We start from the raw sequence: 21,141 nt of genomic DNA, 5'->3' as shown, positions 1-21,141 counted from the left end.
TTAGCCTGTCTGATGCCCGGTCTCCTCGCGGGCACCCAGCAGGGCCGAGCAGAAACCTGAGCGTCCAGGTAGGTGCTCACTCTGCAGTCGGGGGCAGCTTGTTTTTGGAGGCTCACTGTTAAACTCCCTCTCCTGGCAGGTTAAATTCATTGCAAATTCTTCAACTCTCCTCTGCCTCCCGATAGAATTTCCAGATTTGGTCAATAGAGGAGTATTTTCATGTTGCTGATGGGGCAACATGGACTGTAAAGGGACTGTGGGGGAGTGTGGAGATGTGATTTGCCTCGGAGGATGCGGTGCCGAGCTGGAGAGCACCAGGAGACTCTGCACTTGTTAGAGGCCGATCTTGTCAGGTGTGGTTCTTCCTTCCCTCATGGCAGAGTACTCTTACTTTGGCAGAGGTTGAGCCACAAGTCCTTTCACTTGTGAATCCTTGCCCTGTCACTGAGGGAGTTTGGATTTGAAACCTGAAACAGTGGAACTACGAAAGGACGGAGTTAGAAACCTATCTTAATGTAATGAGTATCCTTAGGTTATATAGATGACAGTGCCGAGTTCCAGGAAGGGGTTAAATACTAGTTTAAGGTCATCCAGCTGGGGCAGAATCCAGGTGTTTCATTTCCTAATCTAACCCTCTTTTCCTAATGTTTTTTTAAAAAAACAATACATTTTTTATAACAGTAAACAAAAACAAAAACCGCAAAACAACAACAAAAGAGTAAACAAAACCTTAGGAAATCAGAGAAGAATTATGAAGACTATTATTTCTTTTCATTTGGACATAATTTATACCGTGCTTGTTGTGGGGAACTGCTTATTTTGAGGAACCTCTCATTTCTGTAAATTGCTTAAGCTTTTTTTAGGTTACAGGGGGTGAGGAAGAAGGTGGAGCTTGGATTTTACTAAAATACCTTCTATAATAAAAATTTTTTATTATGGGAAATTTCAAACATTTATAAAAGAAAAGTGAGTCGTACCATCACCTAACTCTTGAACAATTATCAACTCATCATCAGTCTTATCTTACATACAGTCAGACTTACGTGTTGTTTAAACATATTTTGCTCTTGCCAGTAAAATGTCTTTTTTTTTTTTTTGGCCGCACCACGCGGCATGCAGGATCTTAGTTCCCCGACCAGGGATCAAACCCTCGCCCCCTGCAGTGGAAACGCAGAGTCTTAACTGCTGGACCGCTAGGGAAGTCCCAGTAAAATGTCTTTTTGCTTTCTTTTAAAAAAAAAATACAGTACATTTATTTATTTATTTTTTAAAATAAATTTATTTATTTATTTATTTTTGGCTGTGTTGGGTCTGCATTGCTGTGCGCGGGCTTTCTCTAGTTGTGGTGAGCGGGGGCTACTCTTCCTCGCAGTGCGTGGGCTTCTTATTGTGGTGGCTTCTCTTGTCGCGGAGCACGGGCTCTAGGCGCGTAGGCTTCAGTAGTTGTGGCGTGCGGGCTTCAGTAGTTGTGGCGTGCGGGCTTCAGTAGTTGTGGCGTGCGGGCTTCAGTAGTTGTGGCTCACGGGCTCTAGAGCGCAGGCTCAGTAGTTGTGGCGCACGGGCTTAGTTGCTCTGCGGCATATGGGATCTTACCGGACCAGGGCTTGAACCCGTGTCCCCTGCATTGGCAGGCGGATTCTTAACCACTGCGTTTATTTATCTTTCATATAATTATGCTTTTTGTGATGTGAAGCATTTCTGTCTCAGGTGCTTATCCTAAAATATTCTTTGAGTTTACTTAGCTGAGATGATTCCAAAGCTCTTAGCAAGAGTTTTTATCTCTTTGCCACTGTGTTAGGTAAGAAAAGCTAGCTGCTGTAGCAGACTCCACTAATTTTAATGACTTAAATGGATGAAAGTTTATTTTCAGTTATGGAGGAGTCCAGGGTAGGTATTTTCTGATGGGGGAATGAAGAGAAGTGATGCAGGGATTCAAGCTTCTTCCGACTTGTGATCACATTGTCTTCCATCCATGCTTTTGAGGTTGCCCTGCTCATCTCCATCAAGCCACCGGAAGGGCCAAGAATGGGAAGATATTACGGGGGAGGCCTAGAAGTGCACACATCCCAGGCACTGCTCTCATTCCATTGGCTAGGACTCAGTCACGTGGTCACCCTGAGCTGCAAAGGGAGCTGGGAAACGGGGTCTGTGACTCCTGGAAGAGAAAGAAGTCGGCTTGGTGAACACCTAGCCTCTCCCCATGGGTACCCACTTCTCACTGCTTACACTGGCCTGTTGGTTTCGTGTTCCTGTGCACATAGCACAGTACAGTCTGCTTCCTCACTCCCTGGCTGAAGCCCATTTTACTGTGGCTCCAAAAAAGTCATTAAAGGTTTTTTTCCTGCTTAAGAAATTATATCTGTTCGTTAAATAAAATTTGAGAAACCCAAGAAAACACGAAGAGGGTATTAAAAACTGCCAGTAATCCCATCACCTAGAGGTAATTACTGTTAATCGTTTATTACATTTCCTTCCAATTTAAGAATGTTTAACCTCTTAGAAGTAACAATAAAATGTCACTAATTCTTATTCTGTGCTGGCTTGAAAATTCCAGAACTCATGGGGGTGGGGGGAGGGAACCACAACAATGACAACACTCTGGCATTTTTGGCTTTTCTTAGCAAAGATACACTATTGTGGAGCTGTGGTGAGGCTTCGTACTTCTGGCATTTTCGAAATGAGCCTCTAGCTTACACATTATAATCCTTATTCCTCTTAGTAAATAAATATTGGGATTGGTGAAGTTAGCGATGTGGTAGAGTGGCAAGGCCAAGGTGATATTTTAAGTTTATGATTTACATCCTACTCAGTTTTCAGAATTCTTAAATATAGCTTAGTTTTCCAGGACAGAATACTAAGGAAAGGTGTTTGAAACTGAACTGAAATAAAAACTTGCAAACTTGAAGTATATAAAAATACCTTCCTGGTGGTGAGCTGCATACTTAACTTCAGGTGGATGAGCTTTTCTCTGCTCACCTGCATTGCCTATGCTGGTCAACACTGGAGAATGATGCTGCTTAATTTTACGTGGGAGGATAATTTCTTGGGACAAGGTGCCTGTTTTGGGTCATCGGCTCCAGGTTCAGGATTATGGAACCTTCTGGTTTTTCTTTAACGTGGTGAGGTTGCCTCCTAGAGGCGGTCAGGCATCAGAATCCCTGTTTGTGATGTCATTGTGACCTCACAGCCAGGATTGCTCACAGTGTTTGCCCAACTTCTGCCTGGATATGAGGTGAGGCCTGGCAGACAGTTTGCAATTCTGCAGACACCATGAGGTACCGGTTTGTCTCATTTTGCTAGATTTGTGTCGACTTTTCTGCAACTTCAGTAGATAAAAAGTAAAGACACTGACGTTGGACCCTCTGTATTTTATTGAAAAATAATGTATAATGATAAGAATATCACTGTTTTAAAGTATCCTCTGGCAGGACATTTGAAAATAGAAAACTCAGCAGTAGAGCAGAAGTATTTTGCTGTGTGAATAGGTATGTAGATAACCAGTGGCTCAATCAGCTATGAAATTTGCTGTCAATTTTCCTGTTCCCTGCAAATAAACATAATATTTTTGCTCTGTGAAAATGTATCTATAGCACTAGACAAGTAACAATTTGGAATGATTAGACTTGGTTTGTCAGTGGTATAAAATAAATTAATCACCTAGAGGCCTAAATTCTGATATATCACAATTGAGAGGTTGTCACCATTTGGTTCTGAATATATTGCTTTGCTCTTTGTACTTGTTTTAGTGGGAGTTGGAAGAAGAGGTGTTGGTTCACACAGATATCCAGAAATCTAGTCTCTAAGGGTTAATACATAATATAATTTTCTTAAGGATTGTCCTCCTTTAAACAAACAAAAATTTCAAGGACCTCTGTGTTCCTGTGTGCTGGGTGCAAGCACTTGATAAATTATTCCCTCCTATTTTTTTTTTTGGCTGCATGGCATGTGGGAATCTTAGTTCTCCGACTAGGGATTGAACCCGTGCACCCTACATTAGAAGCGTGGAGTCTTTAACCACTGGACCGCCAGGGAGGGCACCCTCCTATTTTTTTATTTAAGTAGATATTGGACCCTTTTCCTAAGTTTATTCCCATGAGTTGAGAGATGAAGTGGGCAAAATTTTTTTGTTGTTGTTACTGCTTTTTCCCCCGAAAAGCATGTCAGTATTCGAGAGACTCAACATCCCAGTTTCTGAAGTAGACCTCTTTTTTAAAGCATTGTCCTATGTATTCCCTATTTTTTCCCCTCTGTAACAGTCACATGTCCCTATTTTCCTAAACACACATGACCTAGAGTCTTAAAACATTTACTTTCTTTGAGACGAGGAGGCTTTTTTAGATTTGCTTGGTGTGTTCCCTTCCAAATGTGTCGGAGTCTCCTTCAATTGGCTTTTCAGAAATGAGTCGTCCTGTACACATAGGTTTTAGACACTCAAAATTGCCTATTTAAAGTCAGTTTTATCTATGGGGACAATATTTAACTGCTTTAGATCAGTTTTCACTATTGAAAGCATTTCTGTGCTTTCAGCATTTTTTTAAAAAATAAATTTATTTATTATTTTTTTGGCTGCATTGGGTCTTTGTTGCTGTGTGCGGCTTTCTCTAGTTACGGCGAGCGGGGGCTACTCTTCGTTGCAGCGCACGGGCTTCTCATTGTGGTGGCTTCTCTTGTTGCAGAGCATGGGCTCTAGGCACATGGGCTTCAGTAACTGTGGCACGTGGGCTCAGTAGTTGTGGCTCGCGGGCTCTAGAGCGCAGGCACAGTAGTTGTGGTGCACGGGCCTTTGTTGCTCCGCGGCATGTGGGATCTTCCCAGACCAGGGCTCGAACCCGTGTCCCCTGCATTGGCAGGCGGATTCTTAACCACTGCACCACCAGGGAAGGGAAGCCCTCAGCATATATTCTTATGCAGGGAGAATAGAACTGAATCTTTAACTTCTGAATTTTCATTCACTTTGCAAGACCTCTTTCATGGAAGGGTTATCAGGATGGGGTCTGAATGGTAGTGGGTGTTAGCAGATGGGAAGTGATCCCAGAGGCATGTTGAAATGACACTGTGGCAGTTTTCTGGGGTGGCTGGAGCAGTACCTGCTCTCTGTGTCTTGCATAAAGTGTTAGATGGCAGTAGTGTCACCTCCAAACTTGGGCTTCGTTAGTAGGGTCTTTTCTTTCCTCCCCCGTTCAAGGTCCTTGTAACTAAACCACTGTTCTTACTACAAGTAAAATTTTTCTTTATCTGGATGTTTTCAATGTTCTTACCTTTATGAGGCAGATGATAGGTGATTGCTTATTAAATTGCTTATTAAAAGGAATAACTGCAGTAAGCATATATTCTGTGTTTTGAGAAGGTTATAGTCTTGAACAGTATCTTCTGCCTCTGAAAATTTGTTTGTTTAGAATGGGAGAGTGATTTGTATGTAATTTCCTGTCCAATGATGTGTAGTGAGAAAGGTTCTTTCTGAGAGGAAAGTGGGGTGCTTGGATTCTTAAAAATAGTAATAGCTAGTATCTGTGGCGTTTTCTATGTCCCGGCATTGTTTTAATCTCATGAAACCTCCCCAGATGCCGGTATTTTCCAGTATCTAACACACTAGACAAATGTGTACCTGTCCTTGACTTCATAGAGGGTAGAAGACTTTTTTTTTTTTTGGCCACACCCCTTGTGACCTGCGGGATCTTAGTTCCCCAACCAGGGATCGAACCCCGTGTCCCCTGCAGTGGAAGCTCAGAGTCCTAACCACTGGACGGCCAGGGAAGTCCCAGAAGACAATTTGTTTGTTGGGTGGAAGAATAGTCCTACTTCCTGAAATCCCAACTTTGAGTAAAGCTGACATTCTCAAGAAATACAACGCACATTTCTTTTTAAGAAATACCAAAGAGGATAGGTCTTTTAAGGTTATTTGCGTCCCTGAAATAAATATCTTGCCCTTTTATATTTGTTACTTAGATCAGATCTAGGAGTTAAATCACAAACACAGGCTGTTAATCTAGTTCAAAAGTTTTGCTTATTCCAGGCTTGGCTTTTTTGTCTTCTTAAAATAAACCTGTAGGTTACACAGAAACAAAACAAAACAAAACAAAAACTGTTCCTCTGGTGTTGATGTTTGGCAACAAAGCTTCCCGTTTTTAGGTGGAAATGTAACCCTTTCACTGAGAGGGAGGGAGGCAGAAGGGACTGTGTAGCTGAGCTGCCGGTGGCCTGGGGCTCTTCTCCCTGCTACGTAGTTGGCTTTTGGAAGTAGGTCTCTCTCTGTCTCCCATTTGAGAATGTACTAGCAAAACAGTAGCTATTGTTGACTATTCAGAAATGAGTTGTTCATTTTACAAACGGTTTTTGGCTTGGAAAATATTAGAACTGTGGCATCAGTCAGTGGTGTAAATAAAGGATTCTGGGAGTTCTTGTGTGTGGTAGATGTTGCAATATTATAGTTTGGAAGGTGGGATAATAAAGTGATGTGACTGCCTTAAAAATAATGAAAAAAATACACCAGAACTTGGTTTTTTCATTTATGGAGGTGTTCATTAATTATAGTGATAAGCCATTCATGAATACTTTTCGAACTGTTGGAATTGGCCCATATGCCTTGGATAAATTTTTGCTATGTTCAGTAGCTGCACGTCATTATATTTTTGAGGTTTTGGATTCAAGTTTTGGAAACAGCTAGTAGTGTTTTAAGAGCCAAGTCCAAAGAAGAGTACTGAGAGATTGAGATGGTCACTGTCGCCTTGGTTCACTAATAAAGTGCAACTTATAAATTGTCTCTGAAGTTATTTCTTTTTTTTTTTTTTTTAAATGCAGGCTCTAAATCTGAGATGGGGCCCAACACTGCATTTCTTTTTTCTTTTTTTTTTTTTTAATTTATTTTATTTTTGGCTGTGTTGGGTCTTCGTTTCTGTGCGAGAGCTTTCTCTAGTTGTGGCAAGCGGGGGCCACTCTTCATTGCGGTGCACGGGCCTCTCACTATCGCGGCCTCTCTTGTTGCGGAGCACAGGCTCCAGACGCGCAGGCTCAGTAGTTGTGGCTCATGGGCCCAGTTGCTCCGCGGCATGTGGGATCTTCCCAGACCAGGGCTCGAACCCGTAACCCCTGCATTGGCAGGCAGATTCTCAACCACTGCGCCACCAGGGAAGCCATGAAGTTATTTCTAAAAGAAGAGTTAAGGGGACTTCCTTGGTGGCGCAGTGGTTAAGAATCCACCTGCCAATGCAGGGGACACAGGTTCGAGCCCTGGTCTGGGAAGATCCCACATGCCACGGAGCAACAAAGCCCGTGCGCCACAGCTACTGAGCCTGCGCTCTAGAGCCCACATGCCACAACTACTGAAGCCCGCGCGCCTAAAACCCGTGCTCTGCAACAAGAGAAGCCACTGCAATGAGAAGCCCGCGCACCGCAACAAAGAGTAGACCCCACTCGCCGCAACTAGAGAAAGCCCGACCACAGCAACGAAGACCCAATGCAGCCAAAAATAAAAATAAATAAATTTTTAAAAATAAATAAAAGAAGAGTTAAAAATATTTTGACCAAAGCAGTATTATTCAAATAAACTTACCATTTCCTCAGGTGGTCACTTTGAAGGATACTGTTCATTTGGCACGTAGAGGGTTCCTGGAGGTTCTAGAACAGTGCTGTCCAATAGAACTTTCTGTGATGGTGGAAATTATTCTATATGTTGCATTGTGGCTCTTGAGCGCTTGAAGTGTGGCTGGTGTGACTGAGGAGCTAAATCTTTAACTTGATTTCGTTTTAAAAGAATTTAAAGTGGCTAGCGGCTACCATATTGGAGAGTGCAGACCTAGAATATTTAGCTTTCAGCCTGACTTGTAAACTGGGGTGAGCAGCTTATGCTAAGATACCAAAAGTTATCAAGGCAAAGTAGGTTGTGGCATATCTGATCCCCCTCCCCTCCCGCAGTGCGAAGAGTAGTAGAAAACTCTGGAATTTGTCATTTGTGTTCAGTGGTATCCAATCTTTATAGCCTCTCCAAGTTTATCCTTGCTAAGGTGTTATCCGAAGGGTTTTAGATGAGAACCTTTCTTTGTATTTGCAATTTAATCATCGTCTTTTGGTGCTCATGGTTCTTCCCTGAAATTTAAGACCTACCCCAGCAGCCAGCCCCCATCTGTTACAAGCACCCATGGTTGGAGTGAATGAAGACTCGGCATGCCACTGGAAAAGGGGCTGCCAACCTTCGGTTTAAATCTTTGCTTGGTAATGGTGGTTAGGTTAAGATAACTGAAATGAACAAATGAAATACATATAGGGCCTAAAGGGAAACTCTAGACATCTTTTGTCTTGTACCAGTAGAGTCTTAAAGTTTTTTTTTTTTTGGCTGCACCTTGTGGCTTGTGGGATCTTATTACCCGACCAGGGATTGAACCCCGGCCACGGCAGTGAAATCTCAGAGTCCTAACCAGTGGACTGCCAGGGAATTCCCTCTAAGGCTCTTTATTCATTCATTCATTCATTCATTCATTTATTTTATTGGAGTATAATTGCTTTACAATGTTGTGTGCATAGCGAAGTGAATCAGCCATATGCATACACACATCCGCTCCCTCCCCACCCCCCATCCCACCCAACTAGACCATCACCCTCTAAGGCTCTTTAAAGTCTCCTTTTCATTTAACTTTCTAAATTGATTTCTTACAAGAATCTCCTAATGTTAGCCAAACTGAGCGTCTCATTGTCTTATTCACATGCTTTATACCTTTCCTCTTCCTTCCTTGGTCTTTTCTGAAATTTTTCTGCCTTTTAAAAAATCCTGACTGCCAACAGCTGTTACTTTCCTTTGACACACAAGTTGCATTGTGTTCTTAGTTATTTTTCATATATGTGGGTCTTTTCTCTCCAACTGCATCATAAATTCTTGAGCTTATGCCTGCGTCATATATTTTTCTGTCACCTGTAGCAAGCACCAAGAATAACTTTTTAAAATATTGGGTATATCCCAACTGGTTTGTAAACTCATTTAAACGATTGAGACTATTTTTCTCATTTTTTGTAGCGAGCATAGTTTATAAAGTATCATGAGGGATATAATGACTAAAATACAGTTTCTCCCCCCAGGGCATTTGTAATCTGTAGAATCAATAGGCCGTGTACACCCAGCTCAGTGTGCTAGGTGATAGGAAAGAGATACAGACTCAGTTCTATGGGAAATTGAAGGATGAACACATTTTCATTGGAGAAGGTTTTGTGGGCTGGCTGTATCCCTGAATTTGCCCTTGAGTAAGGTTTCAGCAGATGAAAATAACTAGGCTTGGAAAGGGCATTCAAGGCTGAGTGAAAAACCTGAAACAAAAGCATAGAGTGAAAGCACCAGGGCTTCTGTAGGGGTATTTGCCAAATCGATCATGTGGGTGATTCATGTGCATGTAATTGAGAAAATGAACCTCTGATCTTATCAGTTGTTCAGCAGTGTTTCTCAAACGTTAGCCTCAGAGTTACCAGAAGGGCTTAAAATGCAGATAGCTGGCCCCGCCCCCAGAGTTCGTTTCAGTAGGTTGGGGGAGGGTCCCAAATTATTTGCATTTCTAGTAAGTTCCCAGGTGACTGCTGCTGCACATTTTGAAAAGTGCTGATTGAGAGCTCCGGTCCATCTGATATCTGCCTTAGAGAAATGTCTGTCTTACATATGCAAATACCCCGGTGTCAGTGCATCATTGTGTTCATGTTGCTTTATGTACACACATCTGGTCTTCCTGTAGATTGTAAGTTCAGGCTCCTTACATCACTCAACCCCTAGCACAATGCTGTATCAGTGGTAATACAGTAGTAAATCCTGTGCTTGCTAACTTGGCATCCAGATCTAAAATTATCTGAACAAGAAGCACATGCTTTTGGAAGGCCTTATAATCTGGGAAGCCCTTTGTGACTCAAAATGTAAAGCAAAAATGCATATAGCAGCAGTTCTCAAACTTTTTTCCTTAGGACCCCTTTACATTCTTAAAAATTATTGAGGTCTCCAAAGAGTTTTTATTTGTCGGTTTTATCTACTGATATTTACCATACTAGGAAGTAAAACTTAAAATATTTTAAAATATTTATTAATTCATTAGACATAATAATAAACCCATACATGTTATATTTCTTTAATGAAGAATAACTTTTTTAAAGTAAAAAATTTAATGAGAAGATGGCATTGTTTTACATTTTTGCAAATCTCTCTAAATGTCTGGCTTTAACAGAAGACAAGCTTAATAGAAGTGAACTCCTGCATTTAATCTGTAGTGATACATTTTTTTTTTAAATTGATTGATTGATTGGTTGATTGCTATGTTGGGTCTTCGTTTCTGTGCTAGGGCTTTCTCTAGTTGCGGCAAGCGGGGACCACTCTTCATCGCAGTGCACGGGCCTCTCACCATCGTGGCCTCGCTGCAGAGCACAGGCTCCAGATGCACAGGCTCAGCAGTTGTGGCTCATGGGCCTAGTTACTCCGTGGCATGTGGGATCTTCCCAGACCAGGGCTCGAACCCGTGTCCCCTGCATTAGCAGGCAGATTCTCAACCACTGCGCCACCAGGGAAGCCCCATGTTTTTTTAAAAAATAAATTTATTTATTTATTTATGGCTGTGTTGGGTCTTCGTTGCTGCGCGCGGGCTTTCTCTAGTTGAGGCGAGCGGGGGCTACTCTTCGTTGTGGTGCGCGGACTTCTCATTGCAGTGGCTTCTCTTGTTGTGGAGCACGGGCTCTAGGTGCGTGGGCTTCAGTAGTTGTGGCTCGCGGGCTCAGTAGTTGTGGCTCGCGGGCTCTAGAGCGCAGGCTCAGTAGTTGTGGCGCGTGGGCTTAGTTGCTCCATGGCACATGGGATCTTCCCGGACCAGGGCTCGAACCTGTGTCCCCTGCATTGGTAGGCCGATTCTTAACCACTGCGCCACCAGGGAAGTCCCTATACATTGTTTTGGTTGAAGTACGTGAAGAAAATTGGCCTCACAGATTTATAGGAAAGGAAGAGCATTTTCAGATAATTATGGATTTTCTTCTTTAATACTACTCCAGGGCTTCCCTGGTGGCGCAGTGGTTAAGAATCCGCCTGCCAATGCAGGGGACACAGGTGGGATCTTCCTGGTCTGGGAAGATCCCACATGCCGCAGAGCAACTAAGCCCGTGCGCCACAACTACTGAAGCCCACGTACCACAACTACCGAAGCCTGTGCACCTAGAGCCTGTGCTCCCCAACAAGAGAAGCCACCACAATGAAGAATAGCCCCTGCTTGCCGCAACTAGAGAAAAGCCCGTGCACAACAATGAAGACCCAACACACCAAAAATAAATAAATAAAATAAATTTATGTATTAAAAAAATACTACTCCAAAAACTTGATAGGCTGTAGTTTCTTAAAGGTGGCGTCTCAAACTATATTAATGAACTTTTATTGTTACGTAAAAATCCATTGGTCTAATTTGTGCTTTGAATGAACCCTTTACCCATATGGGATTTTATAACATTATACATTGTTGGTTAGAAAATATTGATTTAGGGCTTCCCTGGTGGCGCAGTGGTTGAGAATCTGCCTGCTAATGCAGGGGACACGGGTTCGAGCCCTGGTCTGGGAAGATCCCACATGCCACGGAGCAGCTGGGCCCGTGAGCCACAACTACTGAGCCTGCGCGTCTGGAGCCTGTGCCCCGCAACGGGAGGGGCCGCAATAGTGAAAGGCCCGCGCACCGCGATGAAGAGCGGTCCCCACACCGCGATGAAGAGTGGCCCCCACTTGCCGCAACTAGAGAAAGCCCTCGCACGAACCGAAGACCCAACACAGCCAAAAATAAATAAATAAATAAATAAAGTAGCTATAAAATTAAAAAAAAAAAAAAAAAAGGAAAAAAAAAGAAAATATTGATTTACTGAGTTATGAGATCTTCCAAATATTGGCACATTAAAAATTATGTTTGTTAACCATTGATCTCATCAGAAATATCTGTAGTATTGCGAAGCTCTCAAGCTCACATCAGAGGATAGGTTTTCCAAAATTCTTTCTCTTGAAAGCTTAAACTTTATCATTGTCAACAAATAGTTGTTTTCCTTGAAGTGACAGGCTCACATAGTTCATTTTCAAGAAAGTGTCTGCTGGAGATACCGAGTGTGAGTAACCACAGTTTGTCAGGGATTCTTTCAGGTGGAAATGGTGTTCCCTGAACAGAGTGGCTGATTGAGCCTGCCCCTCAGTTGCACGTGTGCTTTTTTTTTGTGTGTGTGTGTGTGCACGTGTGCTTTTTATTGAGACGGTCATGGTGCAGGGGTGTGCAGCAGAAGTGCTTCACGTGGACTTCCCATTTTGTTACTCAGAATATTAAAAAGGCACATATTCAAGGTTGAAATTTAATAAAATTATTCATTTTTATGCTTTAGCAAGTGCTTTATCACATTCTTATGTGAAAGTAGTTTTTTTTTTTTTTTCTGGAAGCACTGAATACAGAAAAGAATAGTACAGTGTGCCTCTACTGCCTTGATTATGGCATCTACACTTTTTACCCACTATTGCTACTGTACCACTAGTGCAAATGTCAACATTGCAGGAGAAGGCAACTAACGTCTTAGCAATATTATGAAAATAGTTTTGACTCCCTGAAAGGGTCTCTGGGTGCTCTAGGCGTGCAGGGCTCACACTTAGAGAACCGCTGTGTTAAAGTAAGAAAAATCAGGGTTGGCAGGACGGCCTGTCTCTGTGTCACTCCTGTCTTAGAGAACTTACCCTCCACTTTGTAAGCTCAGAAACTTTTTTCTTTAATCCATATACTCAGAGATTAGACTCATACTAACAAATTCAGAGATTGAAGTTTATAAAATGTAACTTTGTGTATTTATAATGAGTGAAATGCCAAAAGGCACCATTCCCTTTGGTCGCTCTTAGAAACCCAGACCATAATGTGAGCAAAGGATTTTGGAGCGTTGTCTCAAATGTCCTTAAATGCTGATTTTCACCCAGCTTTTCCAAGTCTGCTTCGTAGACTCCCTATGTTTATTTTCCAGAGAACCTTTTCCCAGGGTGAGTAAAATACACATTTTCTTTTTAACTCTTTTTCTAGACTTCTTGGGCTGTGCTTCTTTTTAGTTTGGCAATGCACAGTCACCTTTCTTCCTTCTTTTGGTGTATTTCATGTTATGTTCATTCTTTTGGTGTATTTCATGTTATGTTAAATTACTCATAATGAAATGTATGTGTATACATATATAAGAATCTGCAGTTTAACAAGATCCCCAGGAGATTTGTGGGCACATAATGAACAATGGAGTGAATACCCATGTACACCCCACCCAGTTTAAGAAATTGAACATTACCATTATGTTGACTTTCGATGTTGTTTTTATAACTGATTATTACAAAACATAGACTTTTATGTTTAGGTTGCTTTCTTCACAAATCCACTTTTTTTTTTTTTAAGGGTTTTAGTAGAACAGTGGCAGGATCTGATATATATATATTTTTTTAATTAATTAATTTATTTATGGCTGTGTTGGGTCTTCGTTTCCGTGTGAGGGCTTTCTCTAGTTGTGGCAAGTGGGGGCCACTCTTCATCGCGGTGCGCGGGCCTCTCACTGTCGCGGCCTCTCTTGTTGCGGAGCGCAGGCTCCAGACGCGCAGGCTCAGTAATTGTGGCTCACGGGCCTAGCTGCTCCGCGGCATGTGGGATCTTCCCAGACCAGGGCTCGAACCCATGTCCCCTGCATTGGCAGGCAGATTCTCAACCACTGCGCCACCAGGGAAGCCCTTTTTTTTTTTTTTTAAGTACCCTGCTTAACTACAATGTAAGACATAATTTTATACTTAACCATTCATCTCTGTACTGCTGGGTTCATCTGCTAATTGAGCCCAATTCCAAACTCTTCAACTCGGCCTTCTATAGTTCATGTTTGTGATTATCAGTCTTCTCTCTCCGTCACCAGCCTCTTCTCTGAACAGTCTCTTTCCCTCCTTGCCTTGTCTAGTCTCTGAAGACACTGTTTCCCCTGCAGCCCTCTCAAGGGCCTACCTCAGACTTGACCGTGTTGTGTGATGCTGTAAATTGCTACTTCTCAGGGCTTCAAAAACCGCAGCCCCTTCGAGGCTCTACCATGCTGATATCCACTGACCTCAGCCTCTTCCCTTCACTCCTTTTAGCTTCTGCCTCCTTCTTGCTGTCCACATCTCCTCCTCCAGTCCCTGTATTTTAGACTCCCACAGTCCTACCAGTAATCCCTTTAGCGCTCAGGCCTCTGAGTTCCATCCCCACGGTCAGAGCCTTCAAGCTTCTCACTCTAAACACCACCTCAGATCCACTGACCCCTTGCTACTCAAAGGGGAGGGCGTGTCCTCAAAATGGCAGGATTAATATCCTCTGGGAGTGCTGGAAAGCAGAATCTGAGGCCTCACCCCAGAGTTACCAAATCAGGATCTGCAGTTTGACAAGATCCCCAGGACTTCCCTGGTGGCGCAGTGATTCAGAATCCGCCTGCCAATTTAGGGGACACGGGTTTGAGCCCTGGTTCGGGAAGATCCCACATGCCGCGGAGCAACTAAGCCTGTGCGCCACAACTACTGAGCCCACGCACCTAGAGCCCGTGCTCCACAACAAGAGAAGCCACCGCAATGAGAAGCCCGCGCACCGCAACGAAGAGTAGCCCCCGCTTGCCCCAACTAGAGAAAGCCCACGCGCAGCAGTGAAGACCCAACGCAGCCAAAAATAAATAAAATAAATACATTAAAGGAAAAAAAAAAAAGATCCCCAAATTTGTATGCACGTTTGAGTATCCAGTGTCTCCATTCTAACAATCCTTCATCCTCTTTGAGACCTCTGATCCAATTTTTCACTCTGACCTCACCCTGTCTTCACTTCCCTTTTTACTCGTCTCAGATCCCCCGTGCCATTTTAATCACTCCTTTAAAACACTCCTTTAAAATCACCATCACCTCCCTTGCTTTTCCCTTCTATTTTAATTTAACTGGCAGAATTTTGATTGTAGTTGAACTTAGCTATCTACCTTCCTCATATCTGTGCCTGAGCAGAAGCTTGTTATTAGAGAAAAAATAACGGAAGACTGGTTTCACTTTTAATTCATGACCACAAGCCTCACGTGTACTTTGGGCTGCTTGGCGTTCCTACTACCTTTCCCTAGTAAGCTCCTGTTTCTCTGCTCAAAGACAAATATTTTTGTGTGTTCAGCACTCTCTCTGAGCCTCCCAGCGGTTTCTCCTTTCCTGCTTACCCCACCGGCCAGTGAGAAAATGAAAGAGTACCTTTCACATAGTAGTTTCTCAGGAGATATTTGTTGAATGAATGGATGACCATCTTGTGGGAAGATTTCCTTCAGAGAGTGAATCTGTTCAGCGAAGTACCAGGTCCCAAAAGCGCCAGCACTAATTTTATTGACCTTGGGAAAGTCACTTACCTTCTCAGACCTTAATTCTCTTTGTCCATGAATGGGCATAAAGATATTTGTTCACCTACCTTCACAGCTATTTTGAGACACAAATAAGGCAGTTTTATATTTGTGCTTTGTGCAGTCTCGGCACTGTACATGTGTAGGTCATTTTAGTAATACTCGTCCTAATGTTTTCTTTTTAATTTATTTTATTTTATTGTTTATTTTTGGCCGCATTGGGTCTTTGTTGCTGTGCGCCGGCTTTCTCTAGTTGCGGCGAGCGGGGGCTACTCTTCATTGTGGTGCGCAGGCTCCTCTCTCATTGCGGTGGCTTCTCTTGTTGAGGAGCACGGGCTCTAGGCATGTGGGCTTCAGTAATTGTGGCACATAGGCTCAGTAGTTGTGGCTCACGGGCTCTAGAGCGCAGGCTCAGTATTGTGGCACACGGGCATAGTTGCTCTGTGGCATGTGGGATCTTGCCGGACCAGGGCTCGAACCTGTGTCCCCTGCATTGGCAGGCGGATTCTTAACCTCTGTGCCACCAGGGACGCCCCCTAATTTTTTTTCTTTTTTTTCTTTTTTTTTAGTCCTAGTGTTTTTAATTGTGTGTGGTCTCTTCTGAGTTTGAACGTTAGATTTAGGGAAAGAACTTGGGCTCTGGAATCACACTTGTGTTCACCTCGCTGCTTCTTAGCTGAATAACTTTAGGTGGCAGGTCATTAACAAATGAGGAAATACATGTGTTAGTTTCTGAGATGTTCCTTCACTAAAGAAGGAATAGTTATAGTAGCTAATCTATAGTATTATTGTAAGGCTCAACTAGGATAATAAGGATAACAATTATTTCTAAATTATAATATTCTGGTGTTGTGGTCCTCAGGTGTTGGGAGGATGGGGGTATCTTATTTTAGATCCAAAACTGTTGATTCAGTGATCATAAGTATCAAAATTTCAAATATTCTCAGTGTATTAGTGAGGCAAGAATATCTTTTTTCCTTTAGCATGTGTTTTGGAATTGATTAGTTTCAATGTGACATTCACTGACCTTGAAACACTATGCAGAGCTGTTGCTTCAGGATCATTACATTTTATGGGTACCATGACCAAGACTTTGATCTGTTGTTTCTCAGTGAATTGATTTTTTAAAGCAAGCCTGACTTGGCATTCATTAATAATGCATGAAGAAGAAACTTAAATTGGAAGATTTAAAAACCAACATTGTTGGTTTTTATTTTTTTTATTTTTTTTAAATGAAGAACTTTTATTCATCAAAAAACCATGACGAGAATGAAAAATAATCAGAGAAGGAGAGGATATTTACAACAGATGTAACTCAAAAATGATTAGTACCAAGAATATATACAAATCAATGAGTAAAAGACAACTGACATGAACACAACAGAGACAAGTTTTGAATGGGCACTTTTCAAAAGAAGAATTGCAGTGACCAGTGAACATAGGCAGATGCTCAAATTTGTTCCTAATTAGAGAAATGCAAAATAAAACCACAATGAATGTCTCAACATCACACTGGCCAAAGTTAAAGTCTGGCAATATCAAGTGTTGGTGAACTGGAACTCATACACAGCAGGGGAAAAGGAGAGGGATATTAAATGTTAAAGATATGCCTACCTCACAATCCAGCAATTAAACTCCTAGGTCAGTGCCCTACAGAAATGTGTTTATGTGCACGGAGATGCTCGTTGCGGCATTGCTTATAAGAGCCAAAAACTGAAATCACTCTAGAAGTGTCTGTCACAGTAAAATAAAGTGGTACTAAGGAAATGGTACATCATACAGTAATGAAAATGAATAAATCACACCAACACGCGATGTGAATTGTATAAGCGATGCTGAGTGAAAGATACCAGACACAACATACAGTGTGATTCCATTTTTATACGTCAAAAGTAGGCAAAACAAACTAATCATATTGTTGCACACATAACCGGTAAAACTATTTTCTAAAAGGGGAGTATTGCCATAAAGTTAGAATAGTAGTTACCTCTGGGAGACAAAGGCGAGGCTGGAGGGGACAGACAGGGAGATTTTGGAGTGCTGGCAGTGGCTTTTCTGCATCTGGTTTGTGATTACATAGCTGTTTGCTTCACCCATAAAACTGTATATCTGTTTTATGTACATGTCTGTTTTATGTACTTTTCTGTATATTTCACAAATTTAAAAGAATGAGAGAGAACTTGTACTACGAAATGTTAACAGTGATTAGAGCCATAATTATTAAAATAGTGTGGAAAACTAGAAGGCCCAGAAATAGGTCCAAGACACAAAAAACACAGAGTGGATTTTTAAATTGCTCCCAATTCTCTTATTGAGACAGACTAGATTTTTCTCCTTCCTTAAATCTTGGTCACAGTTCCCTGCTTTGGGATTCAAGTAGCTCAGATGGACCGAGAGCTAGAGGCATGAAGATTAGACAACAGAAGACATAAGACTTTGGGTTTATGACCGTTCTTGGGTTCCTGATAACCACACGCCTGTTTCTTAGGCCGAGGCTTTTAGTTGGCCAGTGTTTTGTGAGCTTAGCATGTTGAGCTGCAAGGTTTGAAACTGGCTGAGGCTGGCCTAGTCGCTTATTGTTTTCAGAATTTCTCTTCAGGGAGGAGTGCTTGACCTGAGCCCAAGAATTCAGTGTTTAGCCCAAGTGAAATATTTTAAGGAGTACTTCATCCTCTCTTCTCGCCGCTATAGTAGCTTTTCCAGGACGATTGTGCCTCCTTTGTCTGTTCTGTCCTTAACTACCTGACCCTTGTCACTTTATGATATTGGACCAGGGTGAAGAGTAGCCAAGACACAAGACCCCATGGTAATCTCTGCACTTAGCTTATCCCCATCTTCCTCAAATATTTTTGCACGAGTAAGTAGCCTAGAGGAGACTCAGTGAAACCCTCCATGTGTCTAAGGCGGTAGCAGGAGCAGGTAGCTCTGCTTGCGGCCTACAGACTGTGTATGGTGAGGGTCTGGCAGTAAAGCACGTGGTTTCCGCTCTGAGTTAGAACCACCTGACCTGGCACACAGACCCCCAGCACACTGCCGCCGTCCTGGCAGTGAGGGTGATGGTGGTGACAGTAAGGAGCCCGGGAATTTTGTATTAACAGCCAGGATCGGCAACCCCTGTCTTCAAGCACACAGCAGTGCTTTCTCTGTTAGTCCCAGTCTTCCCCCAAGCCACATGGCTTACCTTTGACTTTGTAAAAAACACTTTGTGCCGTTTTGGACCCTCTTGAGAACCATGGGGAATCTTCAGAGTGAGCCTAATGAGACTACTGTCTTGGTTTGATTTCCGTTCAGTCTGATTATCTTTGATTTTTTGATGTGGACCATTTGTAAAATCTTCATTGAGTTTGTTACAGTGTTGCTTCTGTTTTTATGTTTTGGTTTTTTGGCCTCGAGGCACGTGGGAATCTTAGCTCCCCGACCAGGGATGGAACCTGCACCCCCTTATTGGAAGGCGAAGTCTTAACCACTGGACCGCCGGGGAAGTCCCAGTCTGATTATCTTTGAATAGAAAAACTTACACGGCTATATTAGTTTCCTGGGGCCGCCATAACAAGTGACCACAAACCGGGTGGCTTAAGACAACAGATTTGTTCTCTCACAGATCTGGAGGCCAGAAGTCCAAGATCAAAGTATCACCAGGGTTGGTTCCTTCTGGAGCTCTGAGGGAGACTCCGTCTCATGCTTCTGTCTTAGCTTCTGGTGGCTGCTGGCTGTCCTTGACTTGTAGTCACATGGCTGCAATCTCTGCCTGGGTCTTCACCTGGCCGTCTCCTCTGTGCTCTCCTCTTCTAATTAGGACACTTGTCATCAGATTTAGGGCCCAAGCAGGTGATCCAGGACGAGCTCATCTCAAGATCCGTAACTGAATTGCATCTGCAAAGACTCTTCTCTCAAATAAGGTCACATGCATAGGTTCCAGATGGACATATCTTTTGGGGAGGCCACCATTCAACTCACTGCAGGGACCGTAGCAGCTCCTCTGTTAGCCCTGGCCAGACTGTTTACTGATGCTTGGCATTGCTTGTGAGAGAGCCAGAGAGTGAGGTCTGTGCTTCGTCATCCAAGCTCGACTACCAGAAAAAAAATGCAAAATGCAGCCGTGTGAGAGAGTCAGTAAATAGCATTTTTCTCTTTGAATTCTGTTTTATTAGGTATTATGTCTAGAAATATTTTTCTGTATTCCAAAATCCCAAGGTCTTCCTCCTCTCTTAAAGAGCAAATGGCAAAGTACTGTTTTGCCTGAGCCCAGAAGCTGTAGATTCATACTTGGTCTTGAGTAAATCAGAAGTTCATTGTGTTTCTGTAGACAAAACAAAGATAACTTCCTTTTAGTACTTTCCAGATACGACTTTTTCTTACAGAGTTTGAATTTGAATCTTTCTCTTGTTTAACATATACTTGGCTTTATACTGAGTTATTGTATAATTCTGTGGATTAAATAGTATATACAGTTAACACGGGCTAGTGGTCATCAAGCTTAAGCAACATAGAAGTCAATGAAGTGAAAACTGAAAGTTCCCTTCTCTTCCCCCCATTTAGTTTGGTGCACATTTTTCTGAACCCTCTTCTATGGATTGTGTGGTTTTTAGGCACTGTACTGATCTGGTATTATTAGATACTATAAAGAAAAGTGAATATATTGCCAGCCTTAGCTACTTGTCTTTAGGATAGTAAATTGCTTTTAAATCTATTTCAGCAGCATCTTCATATTTTTGATATCTGGAGTTTTCTAGGTTCCTAAGTTCATTGTGGAGATGGTTTTCTTATCATACATAAGGAAAAGTTTAGGCTGTGAAAGCTACTTTCGTAACTCTTTCTACTTTCTTTCTCCTATAGATTCTAAACTCTTTTTATATTTTTCTCTTTGCAGATTTAACCCAGAGACTGACTCCACTATAGAAACACCCACAGTTCTATCAATGACTGGGGAAAGATAGTGGCAACAGGCAAAGGAAAAACAGCTCTGATATCCTAAGGACAATGAGTATGCTGAAACCAAGCGGGCTTAAGGCCCCGACGAAGATCCTTAAGCCTGGAAGCACAGCCTTGAAGACACCTGCTCCTGGTAATGCTTTATGTTTCTCCTTAATAGCAAGTTTTTCATCCTATGTGAAGACTTCTATTTGAAAAATTTAAAAAGACAGTCTTATAAAACTTCATATTGTTGAAAATACTTCAGAAAGTTTCAATTAAAAGACATAGAATTTTATGGGCTTCCCTGGTGGCGCAGTGGTTGAGAATCCGCCTGCCAATGCAGGGGACACGGGTTCGATCCCTGGTCTGGGAAGATCCCACATGCTATGGAGCAACTAAGCCCGTGCGCCACAACTACTGAGCCTGTGCTGTAGAGCCCACGAGCCACAACTACTGAGCCCGTGTGCCGCAACTACTGAAGCCCACGCGCCTAGAGCCCGTGCTTCACAACGAGAGAAGCCACTGCAATGAGAAGCCCGCGCACTGCAACAAAGAGTAGCCCCTGCTCACCGCAACTAGAGAAAGCCTGCGTGCAGCAACGAAGACCCAACATAGCCAAAAATAAATAAATAAAATAAATAAATTTATTAAAAAAAAAAAAAAAGATATGATGACAGTCATTGACCTGAAATTGGCCATCATCATCAAGGGAGCAGGTAGTACAGTAGCTCAAGTCTGGCTCATGAGGGAAAACCTTCCCCATTTTATAGATGAACTTGTGTCTTTTATTATCTTTAACAACCTGTTTCTCATCAGTTCTCCATCTCCTCCTTCAGCATTTCCATTTCCATCCCATAATGATCACCT

General features: G+C 42.5%; 1 protein-coding gene across 6 annotated transcripts in view; it reads left to right on the top strand.

Annotated features, from left to right (window-relative positions):
* CLIP1 (CAP-Gly domain containing linker protein 1) overlaps positions 1–21,141 on the top strand; it is a 126,136-nt gene that overhangs the window by 16,375 nt on the left and 88,620 nt on the right. For all 6 annotated transcript variants that reach the window (XM_057527302.1, XM_057527301.1, XM_057527299.1 and 3 more), the window contains exon 2: positions 20,231–20,425. In XM_057527302.1, the coding sequence (XP_057383285.1) occupies positions 20,341–20,425 (85 nt within the window). In that variant the 5' untranslated portion in view covers positions 20,231–20,340. The remainder of the gene's footprint in view (positions 1–20,230; positions 20,426–21,141) is intronic.

The sequence above is a fragment of the Balaenoptera acutorostrata genome, chromosome 13 (genome assembly GCF_949987535.1).
Source record: "Balaenoptera acutorostrata chromosome 13, mBalAcu1.1, whole genome shotgun sequence".
Taxonomy (NCBI): Eukaryota; Metazoa; Chordata; class Mammalia; order Artiodactyla; family Balaenopteridae; genus Balaenoptera; species Balaenoptera acutorostrata.
The sequence above is the reverse complement of the archived record's forward strand: the minus strand, read 5'-3'. Positions and strand labels throughout refer to the sequence as shown.